General features: G+C 45.2%; 1 protein-coding gene across 1 annotated transcript in view; it reads right to left on the reverse strand.

Annotated features, from left to right (window-relative positions):
- The window catches only part of knk (cytochrome and DOMON domain-containing protein knickkopf), a 196743-nt gene that overhangs the window by 111530 nt on the left and 70670 nt on the right, over positions 1 to 14543 (reverse strand). Inside the window, exon 8 of the mRNA XM_080266709.1 lies at positions 11228 to 11333. Coding sequence (XP_080122835.1) covers positions 11228 to 11333 — 106 coding nt within the window. The remainder of the gene's footprint in view (positions 1 to 11227; positions 11334 to 14543) is intronic.

Consider the following 14543-nt stretch of genomic DNA (forward strand, 5'->3'; position numbering starts at 1 on the left):
GTGAAGCCTGGTCGTCCAATAGGTTAAGACACTCCAATAAGACATGGACCAAATGGCTTATTGATCATATAATGCCACTCATGGATGATCAACTGGTCACTGTCTAACATGTCTGGACTGAGTAGCCTAGCCATGTGCCCCTATGCTCCTGATGCGGCAATCAATGGTATAATGGCATGTATGTACTGTATGCACAGGAAAATATATACATTATGTGGTAGTTACTGTGGGTAATTTGTATAATTCAGTTTGTACATTGTTTTGATTTAAAATCGACAAAAAAAAACCAATGGGAACAAAGCATTATGTATTTACAGCATGGCTGTTAGACTAACATGCCTTAGAATAAAGGTTGTACAAAATGTTTAAGAAGCAGAGACTGATTCATTTTCGTTTTTGTTTTTAAAGGCTCCAACATGCTTGCATGTGTCAGCCTTGGTCACCTAATGGCGGCTCTCCACGCTGCACGATCCAATGCAGCCTCCCAATTCAGTCCCTTAACCCTGAGGTCACACTTAATGACCTCGTCCCATGTCTTTCTTGGTCTACCCCTCATAACCCCACCCCCAATATTAACACTTCTCACCTTCCTCACCCAATTATTATCCCCCATCCTCTCCACATGTCCAAACCATCTCAGTCTACCTCTCCTCAACACAACACCAATACACTCCAGTCCCATCCTACCTCTCAACTGTTCCATCATAAATCCAGCCCCTCCAGGCCTTGGACCCAGGAACGCACTGCACATCCACCTAATCAGTGTCATTTCTGTACGTCTGAGCCAGCGAATATCTTCCTCCTTCACTGCCCAGGTCTCACTACCATACAGCATTACACTCCTAACACATGCTGCATACAAAGACCCCTTAGCACGTAGGGAGAGTCCTCTCAATGTCAGGAGTGGCAAGAGCTCCCTGAACTTCTTCCAAACACTTCTCATCCTAGCCACAGAGCTAGCTCCAGCCCCACCTCCGGCACACAACATGTCTCCCAAATAACAAAACTCTTCCACACAATTCAAGAGATTCACCAGCAAGTTCAATCCATTCACGTCTGACAATCTCCACCTGCTCACACCGACACACCGTACACATAAAATCAGCATTATCTCGCAGTCTACCTCTGATACCACTACATCTCTTATGCACCCATTTATCACACACACCGCACAAGATGGAATTACTTCCCACGCCCTTGTGGCAAACTGCACATGGCCACTCTCCCTTGTCTTTGACAGTACTGCCACCAACCCTAGATATCATCACTTTTGTTTTATCTGCATTTACCCTTAAACCCTTGTGCCCCATACCATATCTCCACTTCCTAAACCTTTCCTCCGCCTCCCTTTCGTTCTCTGCAATCAACACCAAATCATCAGCATACAACAACTTCCACGGGAGTCCGTTTCTAAAGTCACGTGAAAGGGCTTCAAGTACCATGATAAACAACATGGGACTCAAGACTGACCCCTGATGCACACCAACATTCACAGAAAACTCATCACTCAAATCTCCATTCACTCTTACCTGGGTGTGAGCATCCACATACATAGCCATAACCACCCTAACCAGACACTCCTCCAAGCCAAGCTTTCTCATTGCCCACTTCACCACCTCTCTAGGGGCTGTCAAAGGCCTTTTCCAAATCAACAAAAACAAAATAAAGATCCCTTCTCCTACCAATATATTTTTCCTGTAGCTGACAAACAATGAATATAGCATCAGCGGTCCCCCTGCCTGGCATAAACACAAACTGCATCTCATCAATTTTCACTCTATCTCTAATCATACCTTCTAAAACTCTCTCCATTACCTTCATTATCTGATCTAAAAGCTTTATACCTCTATAATTTCCTCTTTCCAGGGCATCACCCTTCCCTTTATACACATTTACAATTACACTCTTCAGTCAATCATCTGGGACAACACATTCATAAATAATCCTATTTATCAGGTCATTGACTAACTTCACCCTTATATCGCCGAGGCCTTCAACATTTCGGCCGTCAACCCAGACACACCTGCTCCCTTCCCCACCCTCATCCTGCCTATTGCCTCACTCACAGTAGCAGCATCAATCAAAGGCCAAGGGCCAGACACTGGATCTTCTGGCTCCAAACCTTCCCTGTCCCAGTCAAACTCCTCATTCAACAACCAGTTATAATACTCTCTCCATGCATCTTTAATATCCTCACTGTTCACCACTACCCTTCCTTCATCATTCTTCACACACTGCTCACCTATAATATCCCGATTATCCCTCTTCACTTGACCTGCCACCGTAAATATCATATTTTTCCCTTCTCCATGATTTAGGTTATCAAGTAAAAGTCTGTGACTCAGACTTTGCCCTGTATACCTCTCTTCTAGCCCTACGCTTGGCAGCCAAATATTCCTCTTTGCTACTACCCTTCTTCCATTCCCGGAAAAGCCTTCTTTTCTCCTTAACTGCAGCTTCTACACCCTCATCCCACCACCAAGTTACTTTATGTCTTGGTGGTCCTCTTGTCCAACCGCATTTTTTTTTTTTTTTTTTTTGACCGACTCTGGGCATAGGCTTCACAGCCTGCTATCAAGGCCCAGCAGTCCTCCTACATACCATACACCTCTACATGTCACCACTTCGGCGCTAACACCCACCGTCCATATTGAATACATGCTAGGGCTGTCTCATACAGGACTGGTGTATTGGTATTAGCAGGGGTATTTTTACGACATGTCGACGGGTCTTCTGGTAGATCAGTAAAGCCTGATTTAATGAAATTCAAATCCTTAAACTGTTCCCTGCCCCAGCCGGGATTCAAACCTGGGTCCGTGAGGACTACAGGCCACCTTTCTACTCAAGAAATATTTCTTGAGGGCTCTGTACTGTTCATTAAAGCCTCTGTCTACAGCTCCCTGTTCAGCTACCACTCTCCTCAACTCGCTATAGAAGGTATCCCTTACTACTTGGTTTTTCAGCTTCCATATTTTCCTCCTACGTACATAAGTCCTCTTTTTCATCACTTGTTCTTTAAGCACCATATCACAACTCAATAGTTTGTGCTGCTGCACACACTCCTCACTACCTATGACTTTAACATCCCTCACTAACCTCCTATCGGCCATCCTAACCAGAAAATAATCTATCTGACTGCTATTTCCCCCAGACTCATACGTAATTAACCTACTGTCTCTTTTTCCTAAAATATGTGTTGCACACAATCATGTCCGTTGCCTCCCCAAACTCAAGTATCCTTTCCCCTTCTGCATTCCTTAGACCATACACACATCCCTCATGCACTCCTTCATAACCCTGTGCTGCTTCACCTACATGACCATTTAAGTCCCCTCCCAAAATCACTGTCTCATCATCCCGCATACCACCCACTACACGTATTAAATCATCCCCAAAACTATCATTCTCTGCTTCATCCAATCCTGCCTGTGGAGCATATGCCGATATAATTGCAGCTATCTTTCTACCCAACAGAATTTTCACTACCAATATCCTATCGCGTACTCTCAAAACATTTATAACATATTCCACCCATTTCTCCGCAACCATCACACCAACACCTCCATATCGTTTTGTCCCCTCCTGCCAAAACAATTTATAGCAACAGTCCTTCCCAACAATCTTTCTGGCTGATCCACCTCTGTACCGGACTTCCTGCAAACACGCCACATCGACCCACCTCCTACTGAATGCCTCAACGACTTCCCCTGCTCTTCCCCTCAAACTTCCCACATTCCATGAACCCACCCTCATCCCCATGGGTGATTTACTGTCCTTGGGCTTGCTTTGAAACTTATTTTGTTTTGTTATCTTCAGTATTAATAAAGGGGGACAGACATAGCACAGGTCCCTCTCACTGCACAGTCCCAGGTCCAGGCAATGGATCTGGGACCCCTAGCCCACCAGCTTACCAGTGGCTGTGGTAGTGGTCTCAGGGCACCCTGCCAGGACAGCTGCAGGGACACCCTCCAAGCGCGCCTTGGCACTGCAACTATCCCACCATTATACACCCACTGATAGGGCGGCCTCCTGGGGCGCTACTCCCAGGTTCGGGCCCCTCTCTATTGGGCAGAAGCGGCAGCCTGGGAACCGCAATGCCCTGTACCCTCTAGCACAGGCCCGAGCCCCATCTCGCCCTGGACCCACGATCTATGCCGGCGGAACCCCCGCCATGCCTCCCCCCAGAGACTGATTCATTCACACAATTACAGTGTCAGCTTCTGAAGCAAATGAAATTATATGATTCACATGAAATGGTTAAACTAGCAATAACCATATCTAACAGCATCATTATAACAATATACAGTAATCACTCTAATATCTGGACGCCCAATAACCGAACATCCCCACTACCCGGACCTTATCATCCTGGGATCCAACATTCCCAAAATGGTCTGAAAACCCAAAAAAATAAAAAAATAAAACAATTTTTTCCCGTCCGTAATTTGAACTTGCCGCGCGCGCCACGGGAGAGCGTTGTTTTGGTGCGTCATTCCTCCGACGTCCGATAGAGCGCCGCTGCATCCTCCCCACTTCCTGCCTGTCTCTCACCGCGACTGGACCTACGCTCTTCGCAGTGGCTGCCCACGTGCTGGCTTTTGTGGTGGTGCCCTACCTGCTGCAGGGCCTCCTGCTGCTCTCGGGCCTCCTCTTAGTGTGTGTGATGATGGCCCCGCCACCTAAGAAAAGGAAGAGAGTGGTGTTGACTCTGGAAAAGAAGAGGGAGATATTGGAGAAAGTTGATGCGGGTTGGTCTTCTTCCTGCATTCTCTGCGAGTATAACCTGGCCCGGTCGACTTTGTTCAATATCAAACGTTCCCGAGACAAACTCATGCAGTACACGGCTGACTTCTTGTCGAGAAACAAACGCAACATGGAAAGGAAGGTTATGTTTACCCTCAAGTTTGCAGAAATCAACCGATCCACGTTGATTTGGTATCGACAGCAACGTGCAGCTGGTGTGATGGTACGTGGAACGGAGCTGAAGGCTGCTGCTGAGAAGTTCGCAAGGCTTCACGACGCCCTAGACTTCAAGGCATCCGAGGGTTGGCTCTTCACATTCAAGTTGTGACATGGCCTTACTAATAGTAACGCACATGGCGAAGCATTGGACGCTAACGAGGATGGAGTTGACGAGCTTCGGCACAAGGTGAAAGGCTTGATCGACAGGGAGGGCCTAACTCTCGGTCAAGTCTACAATGCTGACGAAACTGGCCTATGCTATCGCTCGCTGCCAACGAACACTCTAGCCGAGGGGACGGAGAAGCGTGTACCTGGCCGCAAGCTTTCCAAGGAACGAATATCTGCTTTGTGTTGTGCCAGTGCTAACGGCATGCACCGGCTTAAGCCCATTGTTGTTGGCCGTGCAAAGCAGCCTCGGTGCCTTCGTGGGGTGATGGATGTCCTTCCTGTCGTCTGGTACCATTCTTTGAAAGCATGGTTCACAGCTGTGATTTTCAAAGACTGGTTTCACCGTCACTTCGTCAAGGAGGTCATCCATTACCAGACGAAGACACTGGGAATCCCTCGCGACCAGGTAAAGGCTCTCCTTCTGCTCGATAATGCACCTGCCCACCTGTGCGACAAGGACTTGGTTGCTGAGAATGGCCGTATTAGGTGCATGTTTCTGCCACCTAATACGACTACTCTCATTCAACCCATGGACCAAGGAGTGATCGTGGCAACAAAGCGCCTATACCGTCGGAAGTTCCTGGACGAGGTGATGGTTGTTCTCAAGGACGAGGACGAGCGCAGGGAAGGACGGGACACACGAGGCAAGCGGACTTTGGAAAACCTTCGCCGCTACAACATCAAGTCTGCGTTGTACAACTGGGCTAGTGCATGGAAGGAAGTCCCTGTGAAAACTCTTGAAAATGGTTGGTCTCGTCTGCTTCTCGGAACGGATGTGGAGTACGATTTTCTAGGGTTTGACGTGGATGACTTCCATGCACGGCTACATACGCACGGCGACGATGTTGATGTGGACGATGTTCGTGAGTGGTTGGACGACGACGAGGGCGATCCTGGGTATCAGACGTTGTCTGATATCGAGATCGCGTCTTCTGTTGCTGGTGTCAGTACCAAACTTGAAGATTCCGACGACGGAGGCGACGATGATGCGGACTCCTCTCAGCAGGACACTACTCCAGCCATCCCCAAGCTTAGCGCACTCCGGGAACATCTAGAGTTCATCCTAGACTACCTGGAACACCCGGACTGCGACAGGGAGATGGGGCCCTTGAGACTCGTGGAGGAAGTGCGTGCTTTCAGGCAGCGCATCATCAATCGTCAGAATCGTCAATCCTTGCGTCAGTCAACGATTGACAGTTTTTTCAGGCCCGTGACCCCCGCTGTGCCCAGCCCTGGCTCCACTCCGCTGCCTCCCCAAGACAGGCCCTCATGCTCCGAGCCACAGCCCAGCACATCAGCCACGGTGGAGTCACCGCTCGACGTGAGTTTGTGGCTTTCCTCAGAGTCCTCTGCAGTGGGTACGCCATCACCACGACCCAGCGATGCACCCCTTGGTCGCCTGCCAGTGATACTCTCAGACTCTGACAGTGAATAAACAGCAAGAACTTCTCCACTAGACCACACGGGAATTTTGAGTGTTGTGCAGTGAAAAAAAACGGTGTGTTGTGTTAAGGTTTTCAAGTTGAGAGAAAAGACTCAGTGGAAACTAAATTTAACGTAAACAGACTTCTTTGTTTTGGCTTTGGAAATTTGGAAAAAAAGGGGAAAAGTTAATGTGCAACACTAAGTTACAATGGAGCATTATTTGAACAAAAGTAAACACTGTGAAGAGAACGGACTTCTGTGTGTTATTGACTAAGTTCAGTGCAAGACTTCAGGAAGAGTGTACTGCAAATGCTTCAGGAAATCGTTCTTACTGTCAGAGTCCGAGAGGAGGCGGTTATTCATCGAGGTGGCCAGGGACTTGCTGTAAGTAGCCAGAATGTTTCATACTGTACTTTTTTCCATACTATACTTACCAGAATGTTTCATACTGTACTTTTTTCCATACTATACTTACCTCATGCATGTGCAGTAGGAATGTGTTTTTCTGAGTTAGGCTAGGTTAGGGTCCATAAGTACCAGAATGTTTATTAATGTATGAACATACTTCTAAACCCTCATTTTATGTTTCTTTTGCATTTATTTCAGTCATTTATGTGCTTTATTGGTGTGATTTGGGTCTTAAACAGGTGCTATGCATGTCCAGAGGGAGTTGTATAGGTGTTTCTCTGAGTTAGGGTCCATAAGTACAAGTCCATAAGCTGGGGCCCAATATCCGGACAAAACCAATAACCGGACCTACCAATGGCTCTATTACGTCAGATATTGGAGTGATTACTGTATTGACCTTCATCAATATCACCATCATCCTAATGTACAGTATGCCATCTTCCCTCTGTTACAGTCAGTCCTACCATAAGACACAGCCAGTCCTAAGTCTGATATTCCATTGTATATACAGTAAAACCTCACTATATCGGACTAATTGGGGCCTAAGCCAGTTCGAAAAAAGCGAAAGTCCAATAAAAGCGACATCAGGACTCCCCTCTTGACTTCTCCTTTTGTTATGCACAGAGGCTTGCTTGCCATTCATGCATTTATTCTCTCTCTCCACACTGGGCACCTCTATTTTACTTCACATATTTTTGACTTCGTCGTCACCTTCATCTTCACCTTCCCATTCATTTTTACCTTCTCTTTCAGTTCACTCTGACATTCACATTCACTTTCATATTCTCTTCCATGCTCATTTCACATTCACCTTCACCTTCACACTCACTTTCACTATCACTCATTTTGAATTTCCCTTTCACCTTCACTTGCAACCTTACTTTCACATTTTCACATTTACTTTACGATTATTCACTCACCTTCACTTTTGCCCTCCCTGCTTTTACTATCACATTCACCTCCACCTACACTCACACCTTCACCTTCACTTTCACTTTCACCTTCACTTTCAACTTTTCTTTCACCTTCACTTTCACCATCTTCACTTTTACATTCATTTTCACTTTCACCTTCATTTTCATCTTCATTTTCATCATTTTCTCCTTGGCCTTTACTTTCACCTTCACTTTCACCATCTTCACTTTTACATTCATTTTCACCTTCACTTTCACCTTCATTTTCATTCATTTTCACCTTCACTTTCACTTTTGACTTCATTTTCAATGTCACCTTCACTTTCACCTTCACATTCACCCTCACTTTCACTTTCACCTTCACATTCACCCTCACTTTCACTTTCACCTTCACATTCACCCTCACTTTCACTTTCACCTTCACATTCACCCTCACTTTCACTTTCGACTTCATTTTCACCTTCACTTTCACATTCACATTTATTTTCACCTTCATCTTCACTTTCACCCTCACTTTCACCTTCACTTTCACATTCACTTTTACTTTCACCTTCACTTTCACCCTCACTTTCACTTCTACTTTTGCCTTCACTTTCACTTTCACACTACCTTCACTTTCACCTTCACAATGCTTTCATTAACCTTCACTTTTTCATTCACTTTCACCTCTCCCTGAGACAGAGAGAAGGGGAGGACATACAGGAGAGAGAGAGAGAGAGAGAGAGAGAGGAGGGACCAAGGTTATACCTATCTCCCTCATTTGTTTATGCCCAGGGGTGAAAAGTGGTTGGAAGAAGTTCAGGGAGCTCTTGCCTCTCCTGACATTGATAGGGCTCTCCCTACGTGCTAAGGGGTCTTTGTATGCAGCATGTTAGGAGTGTAATGCTGTATGGCAGTGAGACCTGGGCAGTGAAGGTGGAAGACATTCGCCGGCTCAGACGTACAGAAATGACAATGATTAGGTGGATGTGCAGTGCGTCCCTGCGTCCAAGGCCTGGAGGGGCTGGGTTTACAATGGAAGAGTTGAGAGGTAGGATGGGACTGGAGTGTATTGGTGTTGTGATGAGGAGAGGTAGATTGAGGTGGTTTGGACATGTGGAGAGGATGAGGGATGATAATTGGGTGAGGAAGGTGAGAAGTGTTAATATTGGGGGTGGGGTTATGAGGGGTAGACCGAGAAAGACATGGGACGAGGTCATTAAGTGTGACCTTAGGGTTAAGGGACTGAAGAGGGAGGCTGCAATGGATCATGCAGCGTGGAGAGCCGTCATTAGGTGACCAAGGCCGACACATGCAAGCATGTTGGAGCCTTTAAAAACGAAAAACGAAAAAAAAATAAAAACGAAAAAGGGGACGCCACTTGTCATTTCTGTATTTACTCCCTCTCTGTTGACTTTGACATTCCATATTCACTTGTGTGCTCTCTTTCACCCTCACTTTTACTCTCATTTTCACAGTTATTTTCATTTTCAATTTTACCTCCTCTCTCTCTCTCTCTCACTGGAGAGGGAGGGAAGGAAGGGAAGGTATGGAGGAGGAGAGAGAGAGGAGGAACCAATGTTATGGTATCTCCTCAGTTTGTTTGTTTATTCGTTTATTTCAAGAGGGGACTGCTTCTGGCTTTATTGGACTTTTCCTGAGCATAAGAATTTAGTCCACTTGGCTCCTCGAGTCCGATAAAAGCTAATTCCGCTATATTGAAGTCCGTTATATCGAGGTTTTACTGTACACTCAAACCTCGTAAATCGCGGCAATTTGGGTCTGAACCACTGCCATGGTTTACGAATTCCATGATTTATGAATAATAACTCTTATGTGAAAAATTAATTTGGGTCTGGACTTTGGCCAACCCGCCCCCACAGCACCCTACCTACACCTATCTAGGCACCATCAAACACAAACATACAAATTTAGGAATAATCAGTACATGTATTAAATAGAAATAAGCAATGTTAAGGGATCTCACCTTAATCCTATGACAAAATTGCTTAAGTGAATGGAGTGAGGTGGTGCTGGGAAGAACTTAGAACCTCTCAGCATGAGGTGGGGGTGCTCCCTCATGCTGTTCTCCTGTCTCCAGCTCCTCTGCCTCCCTCAGGAAGCCATCAAAGTCTGCCTCAGAGATGACAGATGCTACGTCATCTACGTCCTCAGTGTAAGAAGGGCCAGTAGGTGGTTCAGGCTCAGCTTCTGCCCTTACACGGGCAAAATAGTGGGTGATGAGTTCCTGATGTCTCTCAATAACTCTGCAATAATGCAAGTCCATGTAAAAATGCACAGCTTTTTCAAGGTAACCAATACTCTCACTACATCTTTCTTCATCACGTTCAATGGATTTCACAATCTCCTTGCCCAAGTCTATGTAAACAAGCAAATCACTGAGCTCTTTCATAGAAGACCCGCCACGTTCCTGCACATTCACTTCACTCACTTCACAGTTGGTCTGCCTTTCCAAGTGCTCGTCATCTTCTATAACAGCCTCCACAACAGCCTCACCATCATCAACCTCTGAAAACTTCTCTCCCTTCTCAACACGACGAATGAGCGCCAAACATTGACTTTACAACAACGGCGGCAGCTTGTTGACGCCATACTGCTTAGAGCGCTTCATCGGGGGGTCAGGAGGGGCCATGGCGAGTAGGAGGTGGAGGGAAGTTGCACAAAAAAGGCAGATAGCTCTCGTACTCCATGGTGACGGTCTGTAGCGTGGACTGGCAGGACAAGAACAAAAACAACATGGTGGCATTAGTATGCACGCTTGTCACCAGGGACGCGTGGTGATTTGATGTTGGGTCGCGATTTTCAGTTTGAATGCCATGGTTTACAGTTCTCCTCGGAAAAGGCCAACTTGGGTGCCTAGGTCCATGATTTTTGTGACTTAACAGTGATTTAAGGTTGCCGGCAGTCTGACGGCCACTTAGCCGCAATTTACAAATCTGTGCTTTATGAACACGCGATTTACAAGGATTGAGTGTACTTCAAACTTACAGCATGTCAGTAACTTTTCTCCCAGATATGTCATATACAAAAGACATTCATCTGTAGATAGAAAAACATTCTAAACCACTCTCAGCCACCAAGCAGCACTGAAAATTAAATGTGGTGGAATATTAAGCAAATTTATGTATATGACTGTATGAAAAAATTAACTGCCAGTCCCATCTCATCCCTTTCAAAGTGTAGGGGCCTGAGGTTTGGCTATTGTAGTCCTGGACATGTAAGGGTAATTGACTGACCTATGCTCCCAGTAGCACTGCAGAAGACAGAAAAACTTCCAGTCACCTCTGGGACTCTCTACAAAGATGGTACACACATGACTGCAGCAACCAACACCTTGTCTGACCACTCACCTACTTGTCCTGTCAGTTCCATGGTAACCTGGTCACCAAACACCTCCCAGGAAAGCTGCAGGTCTTTGTGCAGCTGCTCACAGTTTGGCATGCTGTTCTCATGGGGCTGGAAAAACAACAAAACTTACAGGTCTGGTCACATCATCATCATACCCCTATTCCTACTGCTAAACAAGCAGTCCACATAATAAAGCAAAGACTGGGTCCAAAATATCACAAGCTTTTCATGCAACTGGTACTGTAAACTGACGGAAAATAGTCAGCTTTATGGACAGTAATGGAATATTAATAGGCAAATTTTCTTCAACTGAATGTGAATTTGACAGTAAAAATTAAAGTAAAAACAGGTCACTTATAATTAGGACTTACTGTACCGAAGATGAGCAAGGTCCAAAAACAGTAAAGAGGAGAAATAAGATAGGAGAGGTATCATGATTATTCAGTAAAAATGTGCCATACTTACATTTACGTATCATTCAAAACTTTAACATCCTTGGCTCCACGACATACTCCATGTAACTGTTACCATTCACACTTCCTAGATTTGCATTTCTGGCCTGGACCTCTTGTATATATGAATTTGAAGTATCCAGGCAAAAGTGAATCTACAATAAAATCCCTATAAACCATTTACCTCAAGATCTTCTACATTTCCTCAATAAAATCATTGGACAATAAAATTCAGACCCTGACTGAGGTATACAGTATAGTGTAATGGAATGAGCATCCATCCATCATCCAATCCTACATTGCTCCATGAGGAGCGCAGGAGCCCGGGGATAGGCAGTTGGTCCCGACATAAAAGATGAGAGTGACCAGCCTCTCTCATCCCTGAGTGGCATTACATGAGCAATCAACCCCAACCACCCCTTGGATATAAAAAATGATTTTATCATGACCAATGACATAAACAAACCCTAGCACTAACAGTTGGCTGTAACCTAACGAGTCAAGAAATGTACAGTACTGAACCACGGCCGAGTCCAGCACTTTCAAAAAGGAGGGGGGCAAGATCCGTTCATTCATATAATTTATAAAGGCTCCAACGTGCTTGACTGCATTGGCTTTGGTCAACTAATGGAGGCTTTCCAAGCTGCTCAATCTCTGGCATTCTCCCTATTCAGTCCCTTATCTGAGGTCACACTCTATGACCTCATCCCAGGTCTTTTTTGGTCTGCCTCTCACAACCCTACTTTCGACATTCACACTTCTCACCCTCCACACCCAACTGCATGCCCAAACTATCAATCAATCCCTCTTCATCACATCACCAATACATTTAAGTCCCATCCTTCCTCTCAACTCTTCAATTGCAATCCTAGCCCCACGTAGGCCTTGCATTCAAGGACGCACTATACATCCAATTAATCATTGTCAATCTGTACATCTGAGCCTATGATATCCTGTTCCATTACTGCCCAGGTCTCACTACCATACATCATTACACTTCTAACACATGCTGCATACAAATATCCTTTTACATTGAGAAAGAACCCTCTCAATGTTAGGAGAGGCAACAGCTCCCTGGACTTCCTCCAACCACTCCTTACCTTAGCCACAGAGCTAGCTCCAGCCTCACCACCGTAGCACATAACATGTCCCCCAAGTAACAACTCTTCCACACACTCAAGAGTCCCTCCAGCCACACGCATGAAATCAACATTATTTTGCAGTCTGCAGTACTTTAATACCATTATATCCCTTATGCACCCACTTATCGCAAACACTGTACAAGATGGAGTTACGTCCCACATCTTTTTCGCAAACTGCACATGGCCACTCTCCCTTACTCTGACAGTACTCCCACCAACCCTAGATACCATCACTTTTATTTTATTCTCATTTACTCTCCTACCCTTGTGCTCCATTCTATCTCTCCATTTCCAAAATATTTCCTCTGTCTCCCTTCCATTCTCTGCAATCAACACCAAGTCATCACCATACAACATGGAAGTCCATTTCTGATGTCACATGAGAGAGCTTCATGCATCATTATAAACAATAAAGGGCTCAAGACTGACCCATGATGCATGCCGACATTCATGGGAAACTCATCACTCAAACCTCCAATCACTCTCACCTGGGTGTGAGCACCCTCATACAGAGCCATAACAACTCTAACCAGCCACTCCTCAATTCTGAGCTTTCTCATTGCCCACTTTACCACCTCCCTAGGGACTCTGTGTCAAAGGATTTCTTCAAATCAACAGAAACAAAGTGTACCTTCCTTTTCATTCCTATATATCTTTCCTGAAGCTGTTGTTCAAATAAATATGGCATCAGTGGTCCCTTTGCCTGGAATAAACCCAAACTACATTTCATCAATATTAACTCTTTTCTTTCTCATACCTTCCAGGATTCTCTCCATTACCTTCATTATCCGGTCCAAAAGTTTTATGTCTCCATAATTTCCTCTTTCCATGGCATAACCCTTCCCCTAACACACATTTACAATCACACTCTTCAGCCAATCATCTGGGACAACTCACTTACATACAACCATATTTATGAAATCAGAAGCTAAATTCACTCCTGTATCTCCTTTGGCCTTCAAAGTTTCAACAGTCAACCCAGACACACCTGCCACCTTCATCAACTGCATCCTGCCTATTGTCCTGCTCACAGTAGCAGCATCAATCAAAGCTCAAGGATGAAATATTGGACTCGCTGACTCCTAACCTTCCCTGCTCCAGTCAAACTCCTCAGTCAGCCACTGGTTATAATGCTCTCTCCAGGTGTCTTTAATAACCTACCTGTCCACCACTACCTTTCTTTCATCATTCTTCACACACTGCTAACCTATATCCCTGTTTTCCTTCTTCATCTGATTTGCCACCTTAAATACCATATTATTCCTTTCAGCATTATTTAGGTTATCCAATAAAAATCTCTGAGGCTCATATTTTGCCCTGTATGCTTCCTTTCTAGCCCTAAACTTGGCAGCCATGTATTCCTCTCTGTTACCACCCCTTTTCCATTCCCAGAAAAGTCTACTTTTCTTCTTAACTGCTACTTAATGCATTTAAGCAATCAAAACATCAAATTTCACTTTTATTTTTCCTATTTTTGTGGTAGGTAGGGGCGCTCACCATCCACTCACTCGATGTAGTGCTGCTCTCGGTTGTCTGCCCTTTCCTCTCCTCCCTCCTTTCCTTCCTTCCTGTTCTATCTTTCTTTATTTCATACTTTCATCCTTCTGCCAGCGGGTGACTTTACACTCCCTCTTTTGTCATTCTTTCCTTCATTCTTTCCTCTTCCTTCTGTCTGTGGGTAACTCTACATAAAGTGGCAAGCCGAATGGTTTCCTGTACACCAG

This window comes from Coenobita brevimanus, chromosome 21 (assembly GCF_032717465.1).
Source record: "Coenobita brevimanus isolate Jiangsu-jjx chromosome 21, ASM3271746v2, whole genome shotgun sequence".
NCBI classification, from domain to species: domain Eukaryota; kingdom Metazoa; phylum Arthropoda; class Malacostraca; order Decapoda; family Coenobitidae; genus Coenobita; species Coenobita brevimanus.